This window comes from Aulonocara stuartgranti (genome assembly GCF_965226115.1).
Source record: "Aulonocara stuartgranti genome assembly, chromosome: 11".
Taxonomy (NCBI): domain Eukaryota; kingdom Metazoa; phylum Chordata; class Actinopteri; order Cichliformes; family Cichlidae; genus Aulonocara; species Aulonocara stuartgranti.
Genome location: NC_138947.1, coordinates 2966842 through 2986095, shown reverse-complemented (window position 1 = coordinate 2986095; position 19254 = coordinate 2966842). Strand labels below are relative to the sequence as shown.

At 39.8% G+C, this 19254-nt stretch overlaps 2 protein-coding genes across 4 annotated transcripts in view; both read left to right on the top strand.

The window, feature by feature from the left end:
• LOC309717165 (uncharacterized protein) overlaps positions 1 to 12430 on the top strand; it is a 44051-nt gene extending 31621 nt beyond the window's left edge. For 2 of the 3 annotated variants that reach the window (XM_082551511.1, XM_082551509.1), the window contains exons 11-23: positions 3446 to 3489; positions 4047 to 4332; positions 4842 to 4885; positions 5188 to 5461; positions 5836 to 5885; positions 5974 to 6047; positions 6222 to 6436; positions 6546 to 6799; positions 7074 to 7202; positions 8138 to 8264; positions 8465 to 8494; positions 8866 to 8907; positions 11522 to 12430. In XM_082551511.1, the coding sequence (XP_082407637.1) occupies positions 3446 to 3489; positions 4047 to 4332; positions 4842 to 4885; positions 5188 to 5461; positions 5836 to 5885; positions 5974 to 6047; positions 6222 to 6436; positions 6546 to 6799; positions 7074 to 7202; positions 8138 to 8264; positions 8465 to 8494; positions 8866 to 8907; positions 11522 to 11781 (1829 nt within the window). In that variant the 3' untranslated portion in view covers positions 11782 to 12430. The remainder of the gene's footprint in view (positions 1 to 3445; positions 3490 to 4046; positions 4333 to 4841; positions 4886 to 5187; positions 5462 to 5835; positions 5886 to 5973; positions 6048 to 6221; positions 6437 to 6545; positions 6800 to 7073; positions 7203 to 8137; positions 8265 to 8464; positions 8495 to 8865; positions 8908 to 11521) is intronic. The other variant, XM_082551510.1, reaches the window with a different exon arrangement.
• Positions 1 to 19254, top strand: part of LOC309717172 (uncharacterized protein) — a 55323-nt gene that overhangs the window by 26009 nt on the left and 10060 nt on the right. The window lies entirely within an intron of this gene.

Here is a 19254-nt window from a genome sequence, read left to right as displayed (position 1 = left end):
CCATGGTTTCATCTGGATCCAGGGGAAGTTTCTGGACCTTGTCGGTGAAGTCGGTGGAGTTCTTGATGTGGGGTGTTCCCCACAAGAGGAGCAAGGATGGTAGCAAGGTGTTTAGCAATGTTATAAGTGGCTGAGTTTATGCTACTGACTATGGGTCTGAGTGGGACAGCTTCCTTGTGGATCTTAGGAAGTCCATAGATGCAGGGTATGGCATCCCCTGGGTAAAGGCAGTGATATGTAAGGCGGTCAATAATTTTGTCCTTTTCAAAGTCTTGAAGGCAAGCTATAACTTTCTTTTTGTAGCTGCTTGTGGGGTCTTGCTTTAGGGCTTCGTAGGTATTGTTGTCACTGAGGAGAGTAGTGATCTTTGTATGGTAATCTGTAGTGTTTAGGACCACGGTGCATCTTCCCTTATCAGCTGGTAAAACAGTGATGTTGTGGTCTTTGCTCAGGGAAGCGACAGCCTTCCTGTATTGTGAGGTTGGATGGAGGGACTTTGGCACTGGAGAGCGTGGCTGAGACTTTCATCCTGATTTGCTCTGCTTCTGTCTGTGATAATTTATTAATCCGTATGGCAGATTCTGTGGCTGTGATGAGGTCTACTATGGGCAACTGTTGTGGAGAAATGGCAAAATTGAGTCCTTTGGCTAATACTCTCTCTTCCTCCTTTACATGGAGGCAGTAGAAAGGAAGGCTCTTGGCTCTTTCAAAGGAAGAGTACCCAGCCACTGGTACAGTTATGTGGACGACACCTGGGTCAAAATCAAGACACACGAAGTGGAATCCTTCACTGCGCACATTAACGCTGTGGATAAGAACATCAGGTTCACCAGGGAAGACACAAAGGACAACTGTTTGCCTTTCCTGGACTGCGCTGTGCACATTGAAGAGAACGGCAACCTCAACATTGAAGTTTACCAGAAGCCCACACACACGGACCAGTACCTCCTCTTTGACTCCCATCACCCTTTGGAACACAAACTTGGAGTAATTAGGACCCTACACCACTGGGCAGAACATGTTCCCTCTAAGCCTGAAGGAAAAAAGAAGGAACACACACATGTAAAGGAAGCACTCAAAACATGCGGCTATCCTAAATGGGCGTTCTTAAAGTCAGCAAAGAGGCACAGAAAAGAAGATCAGACACCAGCGAGGGAGGATAAGAAGGACAGACGCAACAACATTGTCATCCCCTATGTAGCCGGTGTATCAGAAAAACTCAGGAGAGTTTTCTCCAAGCATGACATCCTGGTGCATTTCAGACCCAGCAACACGCTCAGACAAAAACTGGTTCACCCGAAAGACAAAACGCCAAAACACAAACTTAACAAATGTGGTGTTTGCTGTACAGTGCAGCGAGGAATGCTCAGACCTCTACATTGGAGAGACCAAACAGCCACTTCACAAGCGCATGGCACAACTCTGTTGCTTGTGAAGCTCGCACACAAGAATTTCACTCACATGTGCTGTACCAATGTACCTGCACATGTGATGTGACAATAAAAGTGATTTGATTTGATTTGAGAAGAGCCACCTCCACAGGACAAGACTCAGCAGTCCATCTGCATCTAAAGGATAAAGGTCACTCTTTCGAGGATGCCAATGTTCACATTTTGGACAGAGAGGACAGATGGTTTGAAAGAGGAGTGAAAGAAGCCATCTATGTCCACTGTGAGCGACCATCTTTGAACAGAGGCGGAGGTTTACGACACCAACTCTCTGCCATCTATAATCCAGTTTTGAGATCTCTTCCCAGACGCCTTAACGCCCACTCACATCCTGGGCCATCTGACCTCAGGAATTCGCATGATAAGGTGGGGCCAGGTTTCACAATGAACTCACCCGAAACTCTGGCTGATTGGGACCCACACCCAGTTTCACACCTTGGCTCAGGCGATTAGAGGATCATCAGGGGGCCCTTTTGTCCCTCTGTGGGAGGAAACTCCCATTAGGTTTATAGGGCTTTGGAGCGTGATGTCACGGGGGTGGGCGTGGAAAGGATTTTGGCCCGATCCGCCATTTTGGGGTTCTAAGTAAGGAGCAAAAGCATAGCCATGGTTCGTACTTGCTGTGTGCTCGGCTGCAATGTTCGATCTTACGACCGGCACGGGAATAAGTTTGGATTGTCTTTTTATGCTTTCCCAACCTGGAAGCAACATGAAGGAGCTCATGTATCGGATATTACCAAACGAAGGCGTCTAGCCTGGATAGCAGCCGTGAGACGAGCTGATATCAAGTTCTGTTACGTCTCCAGATATCAGCTGGTGTGCTCAAGACATTTTCATTCCGGTAAGTTCTAAATATGTTCTTATCACACTTTATAGCTGAATAATATTATCGTTGGTGGTCTCGGAAGTTATAGAAATTGCGATCAAACATCAAATGGAGTGACTTTGCAGACATATGTGCTATGTAAAGATTCGCAGGAGGAGACAGGGAGGACACAAATTGGCGTTAATAATTTGCCCGATTATCAATGTGTTAATTTGCATCTACTTTACAATTATGGGCATATAATATGATAACGATATTTTAGCAGTTTACTGATAAATGTATAACATTAATTATGGTGGGGGGTGGAAAATGGCTATTTCACTCGATGCACTCCAGCTGACTTACTTTGACGACGTACTCAAGAGTTTGGCGGCTTGAAAATAGCCAAATCTTGCACCCAGCCATTTGTAAATTGGATGTGCGCCTCCAGTGACTTGTAATTACGAAACTGGTTCGCAGTGTAAGCGCTTACTCCACAAACAAGATAGGTGAAGATATCGGGGTAGGACAGTGGCGGTAAGTCGTCTGGGTCTTTACTCCACTGCCGTATGTCGTATGGGTCCAGATTTGCGATGCACTCTATTTTTTTTCAAATACCGCTGCTTCGCCTCTGGACGCAATCGGTCTGTATACTGTCCGTTTTCTTTTGAGCTGCTTTTAAACATGTTTCTTGTCGTCGTCGCCGTTCCAACAGTGAGTTTGTTTGGATCGTAGACCCCGAAAATGGCGCCGCGCTCCCACAATGCATTGCGGCGTGACGTCAACTCCAAAGCCCTATATCGGGGACCCTCCACCATTTGACCCCAGAACTGAAGAAGCTTCTCGGATGAGAGGTGAAACGTCTTCAAGCAACTTAAAGAAGTCCAGACGCTTTTCTTTGCAAGCTCCTTTGACTACGGTGACCTGGATGACTGAGAACCTTCACAGACATATTTTATGGCTGTTCTGGAAAAATATACTTCAATAAATACATAAAAATGAGACCAGATTAAATCAAAATACTCTGTGAGGAGGAGTAAAAATGACTCCTTCATACTGTTTATTATTGCTGAGGAGGTTTCAGTGTAATTCTGCATATTGTCCATTTTTCCAAAGTCATATTTCCTGAATAATTGTCAGTTAGTTGTTAAATGTGTTTGTCATGAGTGACTTTGAGCACTTTTCTCCTCAGAGAAACACTCTGTGGATGAACGACGCTCTGCACTGATCCACAAAGTGAGTCATGTCACATCTCTGATTCAGTACAAGACAGCAGGCTGAAAGTCAGAGGACTAAAGTATCATCAGTTCTCATGTTGACTCATTTTTCTCATGATTTCTGCTGGATGTTTGTGACAAACTGAAGCTTCATTCAGTTTGACTTCTTCAGCAGTAATTTTCTGCAACACTAATGTCAGGATGTCTTTACCACTGAGGATGAGCTGAGGAAGTGTCAGCATGTACATTTGTCCTGACTCTTCAATAGGACAGAGAAATCTGAAAACATCAAACACTTTCAGATTAAACAGGAAACTTTATTCTACTTACAAATATTAATAAAGAATGAAAGATGATGTGAAATCAGGGAAAGATTCTTGATGGATATATTTCAGTTTTTATCTGCACAGTGAGAGAAGAACTGCAGCCTGTAAAGAAAAAGTATTCAAACCCATAAAAGTGGATCACAGTTTTAGATTTTCTTCATTTTTTTCATAAACGTACCACAACTAGTAAATAGGCGCTTGTGTTTGGCTAAATAAATATGTGACCCCGTGATTGTGTTTATTGTTCCAGATGGCAACAATGGCAGCTGTTAAACATCTGCTTTTAGAAACTTTGAATGATTTGAGTGATGAGGAGCTCGAGACATTTAAGAGGCTCCTGCAGACGATCCTTCCTTGGAGGAATCTGTCATTCTTCTCGTGGAGGTTGAATCGATCATTAGTCAGAGCAGATATAATGAATCTGATGGTGGATGAACTTGGTCATCAGTCTGTGGAGGTGACCAGAGAAGTTTTCATGCACATGAACAGAACTGATCTGGTGCAGAAGTTACCAGAGAGCAGCTCAGCATCCAGAGGTAAGACCAACATGCATGAGTGTAAACTCTGTGTCATCAACAGGTTTTTGTGTTGGTGGTGTCATGGTGGTGCAGTGGTTAGCACTGTGTCCTCACAGCATGAAGGTTGTGTGTTTGAGCCTCCTGGTTGGCTGGAACCTTTCTGTGTGGAGTTTGCATGTTCTCCCTGTGCCTGCATGCTTTTCCTCAGAGTGCTCTGGTTTCCAGTCCAAACACATGCTTGTTGGCTTTATTGCTGGTTCTAAATTAAATGTGGGTGTGAAAGGTTGTCTGTCTGTTTAAAACCTGAGGTGGACAGGTGTACCCTCTCTCATTATCACAGCTGGGAACCCCCAGTTACTTTGGTTGGACAGGATGGAGGGTTTCTTTGTTGGGTTCTTATGTCATTTTATTTAGTTTCACATGATTTTCTCTTTTAAATCATCTGTGTCGTCTGAAGGCTGATTCTACTTGGATGTGTGATGATGTTTGAATCCTCAGAGTTGATGGTAAATGTCTTTCCTCCTCAGAGAAACACTCTGTGGATGAACATGGAGCTGCACTGTTGAAGAGAGTGAGTGTGACTTTAACTCAGCTTTTACAAAAAAATAGTTTTTAGTATTGATAGAAATGAAATAACGTTTTCTTATGAAACTTGAAGTTTTGCAGTTCATAAAGAGAGTGAAGTAAATATCAAAATCACCAGCTGTCTCTTCAGTGATTATTCTAAAACATATAAATATTCATGAAGACATCTTTTTTTAATGAATATTTGATATTTCTACTACAGTTTCTCTGGAAATTAAATAAAAATAAATCTTTAAATTGTCCAACAGATATTTTACAGTAACTTAATACATTGTTTTGGTTTTACAGGAAAAAGAACAGGAAGCTGTCAGACAGATTCTCTTGGAAACACTGAATGAATTTAGTCAAAAGGATCTAAAGAAATTCAAGCAGTTGCTGCCGTTCACGTGCTTTAAGATGAGCCTGCCACAAATGGAGAGTTACCGGTGTCAAAACAGAACAGAAGACCTTGTGAATCTGATGGTGGATAAACTTGGTCATCAGTCTGTGGAGGTGACCATGGAGGTTTTAACAGACATGAACAGACCTGATCTGATGCTGAGGCTGTCAGAGAGCAGCTCAGGTGAGACCAAAGTTTAATAAACAGATTTTCATAATTTACAATAAACTTGTTTAAACAACTTCTAATCAACAAACATTAAAAGAAACAGGAAACAACAGACGTACAAAAATAACTTTGCATAAATCATCAGAGCTGAATCCAACCTTTCTCTCTGTCTGTCTTGTTCTGACATCACTGGTGAGAATATTTGAATTCATCAGCTTTTGATCATCTTAGACGTCACTCAGCTGCACGTCCTGCTGAACATGTTGTTCTGATGTTGAAGCAGCACTGCACAGCATAAAGTGATCAAACAGCAAACATGTGGACAGTTAGAGGATGATTTTATATGTCAGCATAACATCATTCATTTGAATTCTTTGTGTCTCAACAAGGACGAAAAACTGAAAGAAGTTCAGAGCTTGAAGGTTGTCAGAGCCTGACGGTAATCCCTTCCATTCATCCATTTATTGCTAAAGTTTCTTTCTTTATAAACATGTGTACTTATTGACTAAAGAGACTGTCCTCTGCAGCAGGACTGCAGTGATTGGACTAAACTTGAACCTGAGGTGAACAGTACAGATGCAGACGAGGCTCCAACTTACAGGTAAATCAACTTCCTGAATGCTGCAGCACAGCAAACTGGAACTACAGGAAACAGTTCAGCTTTGGATTTATTCCCAGAGGAAATTCTTCATTTTGCATCCGATTCACACGACTACTCTGTGTTTCCATTCACTCTGTTGTTCCTTCATGAGTGTGTATTTAATTCCTGTTTCAGCCTTCAGTCTGCAGCAGGACACTTTGAATGCAGAGTCTCGGGCTTGCGCTGGGTCTGTAAGGGAAAGACCAGCTTTCAGTACCAGTTTAGATCTTGGGAGGGACACATGGAGAGGATGGAGAGCAGACAATACATGCCTGCAGGTCCTCTGATGGACGTCACAGTCACTGCTGGGAAGTTAAATGAAGTTCACCTGCCACACTGGATCTGCATCGGTAAGAGGACATGAAGGAAGACTTTCAGATGTTTGACATTTCTGACAGTGAGCGCACAAACTGTTATAAACTGTTCTTCTCACCATGTTTGTGTTGTGTTCTCCTGCAGATGACATCCCTGACATATTGGACACGTTTGCAGTCCTTCACATAGATGACTGTGGAGATGTTGTGGAAAAAGTGTCTGAGGTCACACCAACACATGTCAAGTTAACTGAACCACATTTCTCTCTAATAGGGGCTCTGATACGTTTATTCTTTCCTTTGAAAATCAGCTGTTACACGTTGATGTACTATAAACCCAACACATCATTTCTTAAACTCCACGTCTATCCAATCCGACAGGATCCTGCTCTGGAACAGGTAACTGAAGAGATTCAATGTATTAGGATCAGTGCAGGCAAAGAAAGTCACAGTACGATTGCTTTTATATTTTATACTAGACAAGGTGAAAAATATTATCTGGGCACACTGACCATTATTTTTAAATATGACATCATACTGACTGCAAACTCAATGATAAAAGTGTAATAAGTTAAAATGATCATTATCCTAACAGTTCGTCATGAATTTATTTTGCGATTTTAAATCCAAACGGAATCTTCAGCTGCTGATGACTGATATCATCTGATAACAGGGAATAGACAAGGAAGAATCCTCAGATGGATACAAAAGAATCAAAAAACCACACCCAGACAAGTACCTGCAACCTGAGCGTACTTTCAGCCTCAGAGCCGACATGGAAACAGCAGAAATTCAACCACAGGTACAGTTTGTAAAAAGCTCTGCTGAGGAGATCTAGCCCCTCATTGTATGTGTGGATAAACCTCTACTCAAACATTTCAGTCATGTCCGAAGCTTGTTTTTAAGAACGCTTTCTGCTGTTCTTACATTATTATGGTAAATGGCCTGCATTTGTATAGCGCTTTACTTAGTCCCTAAGGACCCCAAAGCGCTTTACACTACATTCAGTCATTCACACACACACATTCACACACTGGCAATGGCAGCTACATTGTAGCCACAGCTGCCCTGGGGCGCACTGACAGAGGCGAGGCTGCCGGACACTGGCGCCACCGGGCCCTCTGACCACCACCAGTAGGCAAACATGGGGTTAGTATCTCGCCCAAGGATATTTGGCATGCAGTCAGGAGGCAGCCTGGGATCGAGCCACCGACCTTCTGATTAGTGGCTGACCTGCTCTGCCACCTGAGCTATTACCACGTTATCACCACAATCTTCAAACACTTTTATAACCAAAGCATGTATTTTTAACCCACTAAACCATGAAAATTGTTTAGTGGGTTAAAAGCTGCACAAAATATGTATTTTACATACATCTATCCATCCATGCTTTTTCTTCTACTTATCTGGGCCGGGTCAGAAGGGCAGCAGTGTGATGAACAGTGATGAGCTTTCTGGAATATGAAATAACTGGATAGCTTCAGCAACACATCACGTACAGAGTCAGTGATGAATACAAATGTAAAAAGGACGAGCAGACAGATTGTAATTCACTCTGCACAGAAACAATATGGACGTGTTTGTTGAGCTGTTTGAAATATTGCAAACCTTTGAACATCACGTTTGAAATTACTCCGTGTGTGTGTGTGTGTGTGTGTGTGTGTGTGTGTGTGTGTGTGTGTGTGTGTGTGTGTGTGTGTGTGTGTGTGTGTGTTTTTTTTACACTTTTCCCCACAGGAGTTAACCTTCAGATATAACAGGATAAACTTCTATGAAGTGTTCATTGAGAATCCAGACAGAAAACTCAGGCTTACACTCCTGCACTCAAATAATGAACCAGTCTGGACATGTGATGTTCATCAAGGTTAGTTATTCTGTTAAATAATACAATGTACACAAAGTGTAATGGAAAACTTTCATCCTTTTATTTGACGACTGCAAATTGAAGAGCAACAGCAATGTGAACGTGTTGTTTCTCTGCTATTTCATAATTTTTGGTCCCTGAATGCAGCACATCAAACAACAATATCAAACACTCATATTTTGATTTTCCTTTAATTCCAGATGACTATCCCATGTCTGGTTATGTTGAAGGTAAGAAAATACACTCAAAGAGTATTCAAACTAATTCTTTGCTTTCACTCATAACATAAAATGTGTTGCTGTAGCTTTAACTCGTATAGTTAAGTCGAATGCTGTTTAACATAATAGTTTGTACTGTGTTGGTACTGCTAAAACATTCCTGGCATCAGTGACTGTTCAGTTTAGAAGCTCGTCTGTAATGACAAACAGACTTTTCAGACACTGAGTGAATTAAACAGATCAGCAGTGAGTCATTTAAAACTAAGAAGAGTGAGTTAAGGGCAAATGTGTCTATATTAGACAATTTGATCTGTTTCTTTGTTTGTAATGAAAATTAATTAAATTGGTGCATTTAACACACAATTAAAAAAATGTCTTTGCAGCTTCAGGAGCTTCAAGGGGAGCATCTGGTGTCAGTACTTCAGGTAATGGTAACATATATCAACTCTGCTGTTTTCTTATTAAAGGATTTTGTTGCAGTTGTTGACAAGAGGACCCAAGTGTAGACACTGCACAGTAAGCAGGCGCACTCAGAGAGCACAACTCCCCCTAAGAGCAAGGGCTGTACTAAAAGTTTGATGTTTATGATGTTTTTGTCACAACATGATGACATCAGCCTGTTTTTATTAAACATATCTACCTCAGCTGTTACTACAACATGCTGATGTCAGCATTGTTAATATGGAAATCTAGTCTAGTTTATTAACCTTTTTGTGTTAAAGAGCTCAAACAAAGAAAGTGTTGATGTTCCACAATGACTAATATGTTGCTTTAAATTTTTGAGATTATTAAATAGAAACTAAAGCTTTTTCCTATATCGTGGGACCCTGACCTGTGACCTTTGACCTTGAGATATTACATACTAAGATGGTGTATTTAATTATCTTCACCCATGTGATTGGAGCAGAATTGGCTGAAAACTTTGGCTTCTATAAGCTGTCAAAACTTTATGGCATCATTGTGAACTGAAAAAATACAAAGTGTGCTGTACATCCCTTACCATGCCCTCTCATATGACCTATTACTGGATATGTTGTTTTTTTATGTGATTATGGTTTTGACCTTGACCTTCATTGTTGGCGCCCAAGATCAAAGTTGACAATAAAGGTCCAGGTTAAAAGCTTAGTTAGCATATTGTTGTGAATTTTGACAATCCATAAAAAAAAACACGAGGGAAAACAAGGCAGGAGAACAAACACATAAACTGCCACAGAGAGGGCAACGACACAAGGAGTAACTACTAAATAATCAAGGAACTAAACAGGGTAGAAACTAAAAACAGGATAACTAGGCACCATAGGACAGCGATCCCCAACCCCCAGGCCTCGGACCGGTACCGGTCCGTGAGTCGTTTGGTACCGGGCCGCGAGAGTTGAGGCTCAGGTGTGAAATGTCTGGTTTTCAGGGTTTTTGTCGGTTTTCAGCGTTATTTTGTTATCGTTTTTATCGTTAACTCTGTTTTCCTGGGTCTTTTCACGTGTGTTATGAATAAATCTTTTTTCGGTACCGGTACTAGTTTTATTTTGTTGTATTTATCCGCGACACCTTAAAGGCCGGTCCGTGAAAATATTGTCGGGCATAAACCGGTCCATGGCGCAAAAAAGGTTGGGGACCGCTGCCATAGAACACTAAGTGAACTTGAACACAAACCATAATACAAAATGACAAAAACACAGGAAAACTCAAAATGCTGGGTCAAATGACCCAGGATCGTGACAGCTGATGCTGTTAGGTATCAGCTTGTGATAAGAAACAAAATGGCACCATTTATTACAGAAAGGTTTTAGAAAAGAGCTCCATTGAACAGAAGTATGGTTTACTTGGAGAGGAAAGGATGCTGGTTTGATTCCAGTCAGAGGCACAAATCCCCCTTTGTGTTATGTCAGGAAGGGTATCGGCTGTAAAACTGCCAAATCAAACATCTGCAGTGACCCCGTATGGCAGGGCGCAGTTGAACGTAGCTTATTCCAGATTTCAAAACATATTTTTCAACATTATTCTGAAATTGCATTGAAATGGTCTGAAACCAAATCTCAGACATGACGGCTACACCTGTTTAATCAGATGACACAGCTCATTATTAAACTCTGATGCATCAAACAATGACATCAAGCGTCCATATTCCAATTTTTCTTACATTAAACGTGTCATCCAGTTTCTGGCCACGTTGCAGGTTAGAGAATTACATATATTACATATATATAATAAGTATTTATGTTGTGTTAGAGCTGAGATGACCCCTTATACAGGAGATACTGGACTGGTTTAAAGGTTTGGGGTCTGTTTTACTGTAGAGTATTACCCTAGTAGTAATCACCAGAAATTAAGCTGCTGGTGGGGAGACTCGCCTCCCTGTAACTGCCTTTGTTTGTATCTCTTTCTTGGCTCTTGACGGAGGCAGTCGCACTTTCTCTTTTTATCATTCACCATCCTCTGGTGAATAATAATCGAACAGGACCGCCTACCATGTGTTTCTCTTCAGGTTTAAATCGTTTGGATGTTTGGAGGCTGGCAGTGACGAAATAATAACTCGACTAAAATGCGTTAAAGCAAAAGTAACGAGCCGGTTTAGAAAATGTGAGAAGTAGAAAGTACAGATATTTGTTTATAAAGGCAGGGAGTAAAAGTAAAAAGTAGTGAGAAAAAGTAAGACTCGGGTAAAATACATTTGTATTTGTACTTCGTTACTTCTCACCTTTGTGCCCGAGGCCTTGAAACTGCCAAGCAGATGCACTCTCATGCAGCTCCTCATTTCCTGATAATAAAAGAGAAGACTGCAACATTAACTAGATACAATAATCTTTAAATGTCTGGATGAAAAAAGGAAAGATGTCATTTATGTTCTTTTTAAATAGTCGACCAAAAGGAACGAATGTGTTTTTAACATTTAATGAATTTTAATTATGAAATAAGTGCGAATTTTTTAAAGCATTTTGTTATGAAAGCTGAGAATAAAGTGAATAAAAACTTCAGATGATAAACAACCCTTAATTTTTTTTTATTTATTTTTTTTTTATTTCTTTCCTTTTCTTTCTCCAGGCAAGGACTTTGTGGACAAACACAGAGTCCAGCTGACCAACAGAGTGAGCAACATCGCACCCATTTTGGATGAGCTCCTAGACAATGAAGTTATCGACCAAGAAACTTATACCAGAATTAGAGCTCTGTCTACCACTCAGGACAAGATGAGGGAGCTCTACATTGGTCCCCTGCAAGCTGCAGCCTGCAAAAAGATCTTCTATGACATCCTTTTGAAAAATGAGAAATTTCTCGTTAAAGAGCTCAGTGAAAAGGATTAAATGTGTTGAAAAAACAGTTTTTAGACCAAATATAGATCTACCGATATCTACCAGAACATGACATGATTACATTAAAAAGGTTTAGATGCCTTTTCTTTGTGGGGGTTTTATTTTACACTTACATTTTTGTAAAAACTGTTCTATGTGTTGCATTTGCTCCTCAGTGGCTCCTTTAATTGATCCATTTTACAGGAAAAACTATGGATATTTGAAAGTTTTATATTAAAAAATGTAAATGTTATATATGTTAAAAATGAATCAGCGATGTCATCAGCCATGTTTTTATCCAAACACGTTCTCATCCCAAAACGTAACATATATGTGACAAATCGTCGCTATGTTACTCGTTCCCAGGCGTGAGAGCGGGTTGAAATTGATAAATGTAAGGTGATGGTTAATGCTAGGGTTAGGGCCGCGAAGAGAATAAAAAGGGGAGTGCTTCAATTAAGAATCCTGAGCGTTCATAAGGACGCAGAGGGGTACCTTTCGCATTACTATGAATCCTCGGGGCCGTGAAGCTGAATGAGTTTTATCCATAAATCATCCAAAGCCTCATTAATCTGTTTTTCAATGTCATCATCTTATTGTAACTTGAAACATAGTGACAAAGATTTACTGTCCTTAAAAAAATAAACCAAAATTAAACTCATGTTTTTCTTGTTCATTTTGATGATTAATTAAAACGTTTTATAATTTAATCTTTGAAATAAAATCTTCATTTTTATCAAATGATTTATTCAAATAATAATGCAGTGTACATTATGGAGGGACGGGGGAGGCAGAAAATCAGAATATTCATTCAAAAATATGATGGTAAAACACTGGGAACAATTTCTGCACAAGATTTTAAATGATGTTTTGCATTTGTTGTCCAGATACGCGGACATCCCATTTTGGGTTGTCTCGACCACACTACTAAATTTTGCTCTACAAGGGCCTGATATCCACTTACGGGGACATTATACTGCCACTGTTCTATCGAAATCTAAAACGAATGTGCTCATATGTGAATATCAGGCCATTGTAGAGCAAAATTAGGTAAAAAGATAATTCTTTGTTTTCACATTCATCACGTCCCAATCAAGCGCTCGGGTCTTAGGAAGTTACAGGACTTTTTTCAAAGTGGCTAAACAAACACTTTCAACTCCTTAATCAACTTAATCTGTGAAGATTTGAGCATCAAACTTCACCCAAAGTACCTAAAAAACGAAACACTGAATGAATCACTCTGGCACAACATATGGTCTGAAATCATCTGCTTCTGGACTGCAGAGAAAACGTGAAAAAGGCGCGCGTAATGTTAAAAAAGAGGAAGTAGGGAAAAGCCGGCTGCAGGTCACAGACTTTACCGCGGAGGAGGCGCTTCGGTGGTTCTGGAGATCCTGAAACAAATCGACAGCAGCGCAGAGGTAAGAATCTGCGATTAGATTCATATTTTAAACCCGACACAAACCGCTGCGCTAGCTCGGTGTCAGGGTTTGAAGACTGAGTGTTAGATTATTGTATCGTACGGAGCGAAACCTAATAATGAGCAACTACTGGAAGGACCGCTGACGTATCCGCACATCTGTACAACAAATAAAGTTTAAAACGGAAGCAAAACTGTTTAAAAAAGTCTGAAGGGGGAACATTTTCTCAGCTATTCTCACAGTTGTAATCAGCACATTGGTTACTAGGGCAGCGTGCTGTTTTTATTAGCAATGTTTTATTAGCAATAGATCGAATAAAATAAAGAAAAGATAAGATAACCTAATCCTGAAATGAGCTTATCTATGCATGTCCAGTGGAGCCAAATATTAATAACCTAAAGAAGAGCCATGATTTAGTTGGTTTTAATGTTTTCTGGTGCATCAGCCCATCGTTTATTGTTTTCAACCAACTGGAAACAAATAAGGTGCACAGTTTTAAATCTGAGCAGCCCTTCATCCTGTGGACAGAAGGAAGTTGTTTATATTCTATCAGTGTAAAACATCATCATCAGTATTAATCAATAGTTTTTCCCCTCTGCTTGTTCCAGCTGCAGCATCTGGTGGATGTACAATGGCAGACGGTAGGTGCAGCATGAAGTCCTCTCCCTGTAACTGATCCTGACTCAAACTATAACTTAGCCTGAGGTCAAGAGTAATGAAAAAAAAAAAAAGATGTGTGCACTGTGAGGCACAGAAATGAAAACAAGTTGTAGCGACTTCCACAGTCGCTAGAGGCCGGGGATGAAGCCTGCCTATTTGCCTGACGCGCTGTCAACTTTACGCAATAATGCGAGAGGTGGAATTGTTTGCTTGTTTATTAAAGTGCTTTGAGAGTTTACAGAGTAATGTCATCGGCTCCTGATTCAGACTCTTACAACGTCACAGGCTCTAATATAACGAAGCGAAACATGTTGTGCAGCGGTCAACAAAAACTACGGCTACCCAGCCTTCCTCTCTGTCAAAATCAAAACCAGTGAATGACAGACTGACAACGCCCATCTATGTCACCGCTAGCACCCACGTGACTCCCATAACAACCAAACAAATAAAAACCCAGTGATCATCAAAATTCAATACATTCAATTATGGCTGCTACACAAGTCTTTGAGACTTTGGTGACGTGCTTTGTGGTGTTCCTGCAGTCTAAAAAGAAGTATCATTTTAGCCAGCTCCTGATTTTAAAGAGTCTGCTCTCAGCTGTTTGGTCTCCAAAATCAATGAAATGCAGCCAGATGCTGCTCCTTTTCCATTTTTGCTTGTTTCATCACTTTTCTGTGGTGCTCTGAGTACCTGGTCCGTACCACTACACTCGCTGTTCGCCCCCTTCCTTTATTCACATAACTGTCTGATCCTTATCTGTCCCTGCATGCCATTGGTCACACGGTGTGCCCACCAAAGCTGCTGGTTGCATGGATTCTCGGCAGGGCTGAGTGGTTGAGGCTGAAGAGTCGGCTTTTGTCATTTGCTACAAAGAATGAGCTCTTTGTGTCGGCTCGTTTGTGAATGACACATCACTAAACCCTAAGTTCGGCTGTGGTGCTGCAGCATGAGGACAGAAATCACTTAAAAATAAATCATAATAATTTCTCTTGTGAGCACAGGTGGCTTCTGTGTAAAGGTTATGATCAGCTGACCGACGCTGCTACTATTTGTGGATTTAGCCAACTGAACTCAGCAGGCTTATAAGCAGATGTTCCATGAGCTGTGATGGCTGATTTCCAATTCAATTCAATCCGTTCAATTCAATTTTATTTATATGGCACTGAATCAACGATTGCCTCAGTGTTCTTTAGTATGAAGAATGAAGCTGCTGTTAAGGTGGAATTCAGTATCATTACCTTAAATTTAATTTGGTGTTTGCTGCCCTTGATGTAACCTTGACCATGAGCACCACAGTCTGTTCTGCACAATCCAAAAACAACAACTAAAGCAACCATTCCCAAAGTCAGGAGTGCTGCTGCTAAAAACCCAGGACAGGTCTGGGCTGAGACAAAAATCTGTGGGGGCTCATCATGATGGGTCTGTCTGTCTAAAAAACCTGGACCCCCCATGGCTGACAACCAAGATCACGTGAAGTACCCTCTGAAAGTCGGCTAAAAGATGTGAATGAAGCATCCAGCAGCGAGTGAAACCAGCTCACTAGATTCTCTGTAATAAAAGAGGAAACTGCAACATTAACTTGACTCTTGGAAATTCAGGAAACACAATAATGTTTCAATGTCTGGATGAAAAAAGTGAAAGACATCATTTATGTTCTATTTTTAACATTTAATTAATTTTAATTATGAAATAAGTGTGATTTTTTTAAAGCATTTTGTTATGAAAGCTGAGAATAAAGTGAATAAAATTTTCACATGATAAACAACCGTAAACTTTTATTGTATTTCTTTCCTTTTTTTCTCCAGGAAAGCATTTTGTGGACAAACACAGAGTCCAGCTGATCCAGAGAGTGAGCAACATCGCACCCATTTTGGATGAGCTCCAAGACAAGGAAGTTATCGACCAAGAACAATATGACAAAATTAGAGCTCTGCCTACCTCTCAGGACAGGATGAGGGAGCTCTACAGTGGTCCCCTGAAAGCCAGTGCAGCCTGCAAAGACATCTTCTATGAAAGCCTTTTGGCAAATGAGAAATTTCTCGTTGAAGACCTTTCAAAGAAGTAAATGTGTTGGGAAAAAAACACATTTTTAGACCAAACGTACACGATCTACCTGAACATAACATGTTTACATTAAAAAGGTGGAGATGTCTTTTCTTTGTGGAAAATTGTTCTGCTATGTGGTGCCTTTGCTCCTCAGTGACTCTCCTTTAATTGATCCATTTTACATGAAACACTTTGGATATTTAAAATTTTTTATATTAAAAATGTAAATTGTATCATTTAAAAATGAACTGACGATGTCATCAGCCATGTTTTTATCCATGACTCAAACTGTCATAAATTTATTTTCAGATTTCATTATCTTCTATAAAGTAAAACATAATGCAAACATTTATTGTCCTTAAAAATAAACCAGAATTAAACTCGAAGAATTCGTTTTAGTGAATAATTAAATTTTATAAATTGACCTTTGAAATGAATAAATAAATATAGTGACATAAACGCAGTGTACGATGTCTGCATCCGAGTTTAAACAATGTTGTCTACTTTTTTCCAACTGGCTAAACAAATATTTAAACACTTTAAAGTCACGATCCTCCTCAATCAACTTACTTTGTAATTAATCTGCAAAGCTTTGAGCGTCAGACTTCACCTAAAGTACCTAAAATGAAATCAGGATCATTTACATGATGTCACTGGCCTTAATTACTGATTCATTAATGTGTGTATTAGCCTTTTGTTGCAGCTGATTTGAATTTGTTATATAGGTGACTGTATCTATATTCAAACTGAACATATTTTTAAATTTGCATTTTTTAAATGTAAAACGACCCTCAGGACTCTCCTCTGGCATCAAGTAAAATGTCAGATTTTAAATTCTAGTGTAATGAGTATTGCACTGTGCCTGTCTGCAGTAAAAAGGGTTTGAATGATGAGCCAATAATATCTACCTGAGCTTCCCAAAACACGGTTTAGGAATCAAACATAACTCTACTTTTCTCCTCCCTCTTCTTTGAACCTGTTTTCTAGTTTTTCTAGAGGCAAAGTCATTTATTGCATCATTGCAAGAAATATGATGTCCACTCGTCTCCTGTGCCACTGAAGATATCAAGTAGTTATTTATTCACTCGAGCTTGGAACTCCCTTCTGTGGATACAATGAAGTTATCATTGCTTTGGGGAATTATATTTAACACAGAGAGAGAAGCTCAATTGTTTGAATTTATTTACAATTACAGTTTTCAAAAAATTCTGACCGTAAACAGCTTTCAAAGCTTTGATATTATTTGAGAATATATATCAGGTGATGGAATTTAATTTAAAGGTTTCTATGTCCCATTGAGCTTTTTGCACTAACTAGTGACAGTATAAAGGTAACACAGTCGTAATTTTGATCTCAAATTTCTGAGAGAAATAACTGAATTTAAAACATGGCAGACCTCAGGCCAGATTTAATTGGTAGACATATATGCATGCAATATGAAATTTATTATCCCAGATAGTCTAAGGAGCAAGGGCGTAGATTTGGCATGGACGGAAGGGACATGTCCCCACCAATAATCAGCGATTATTGAATTGTCCTCACCAATAACCTTGGCTCATGTGATTAGGTAGAGGATCATCAGGGGGTCCTTCGTCCGTCTTTGGGGGGAAACTCCCACTGGGTTTAAATCTGGGACTCTCCACCATTTGATCCTAGAACTGAAGAAGCTTCTTGGATGAGAGGTGACACGTCTTCAAGCAACTTAAAGAAGTCCAGACACTTTTCTTTCCAAGCTCCTTAGACTACGATGACCTGGATGACTGGGAACCTTCACAGACAATAATAATAATAGTGAATACACAGCAAGGTCTTCACACTGTGAATGCTCAGGCCCTCGTTACTAAATGTATCTGTGGTTTAGGTGATCATCAGAAAAATCATACATTATCATAGAAATGCCTAATGTAATTGCTAAAAAAAAGTCTTAGTGTGGAAATGATATATTTTCTTTATAAATGTTGGCTTTTTTATCTTTAAGTTTTTAGAGAAAACATGATTTAAATGTCTTTAATTAGTTTTAATATTTAAAACAGCAACAGAAACATTAATATTTAATTTTTCTTCATGAATGTTTGAATTTTCCAGGTTGCAACAATGGCAGCTGTTAAAGATCTGCTTCTAGAAACACGGGAGGATTTGAGTGATCAGGGTCTCAAGGAGTTCATGTGGTTCCTGCAGTTCACATGTTTTCAGAGGGGCCTTCCACAATTCCCACCGAGTACAAACAGAAAACATATAGTGAACGCGATGGTGCAAACATGTGGCCAACAGTCTGTGGAGGTAACCATTGATGTTTTCAGGGACATGCAGAGAACTGATCTGGTGCAGAGGCTGTCAGAGAGCAGCTCAGGACTCAAAGGTAAGAGAATAATTATCCCTAATAAAAAAATTTATCAAGAGTTGATTCAAAATCTTTGAACCAAGTCACAAAAACTGAACAATGGAAGCTTTTTTGTCTTCCTGAAAGAAGGCAGGAGGATTTTTTTCACTGAAGTGTTTAATAATAGATATTGTTAAATAAAACACAGACATTAATATTAAGATTACAAACGACTAAATTCTTTCCTTACACACTTAATTGTTTTCTGATCATTAACCCTGACGTTAAATAAGTTATGAATGGATTTAAGGTGGACGACAGACACTAGACAGACAATCATTGTGGAGCCTAAAGAGAGCAAATGAAGTAATAGATAGATGAGGTGTTGTTCACAGCCGGCACCTTTCTAACTTTGCCAGCATCGCCTTTAAAATCTGTACCTGATCCTGAGAGTTGTTGTTGTGGCGGCTGAAAAGCTGCAGCTGTGTGTGTTTGTAACAGCAACCGAGTGTAAGTATGAATAAAGATTGTGCTGAAAAGCATTAAACTGTGGACGAGTCTGCTGTGGAGCTGCTACACTTTCTTTTCTCATGGTAACCATGATATTGTAATATTTCTCCCAGAGAAACTTTGTGGATGAATACTGGGCTGCGCTGAGCCAGAAAGTGAGTAATATCACCTATGACTGTATTTAAATGATGCAGCGTTCACTGAACATGTTCAGTTTAAAAAACTCCTACATGTAGAAAAGATAAACAGAAAGATTAAATTCATCAGGTTGGAATAAATGTTAATCAGGTGTGTAATTATCACTTACATCATTTGCTTGTAACTGTGTCTGGTGTAATCTAAACATTTATGAGACGTTGATGAGATGAAAAAAAACCTGGAGAAAAGTCGCATTTACCTTTTTTTTCTCAGGTAGAAACGTTGGCGTCTGTTATTGAGCTGATTTTGGAAACCCTGGCTGGTCTGAGTTACTGGGAACTTGAGGTTTTCAAGGAAGTCCTGCGTAAAATTCATTACAAACATTAGTCA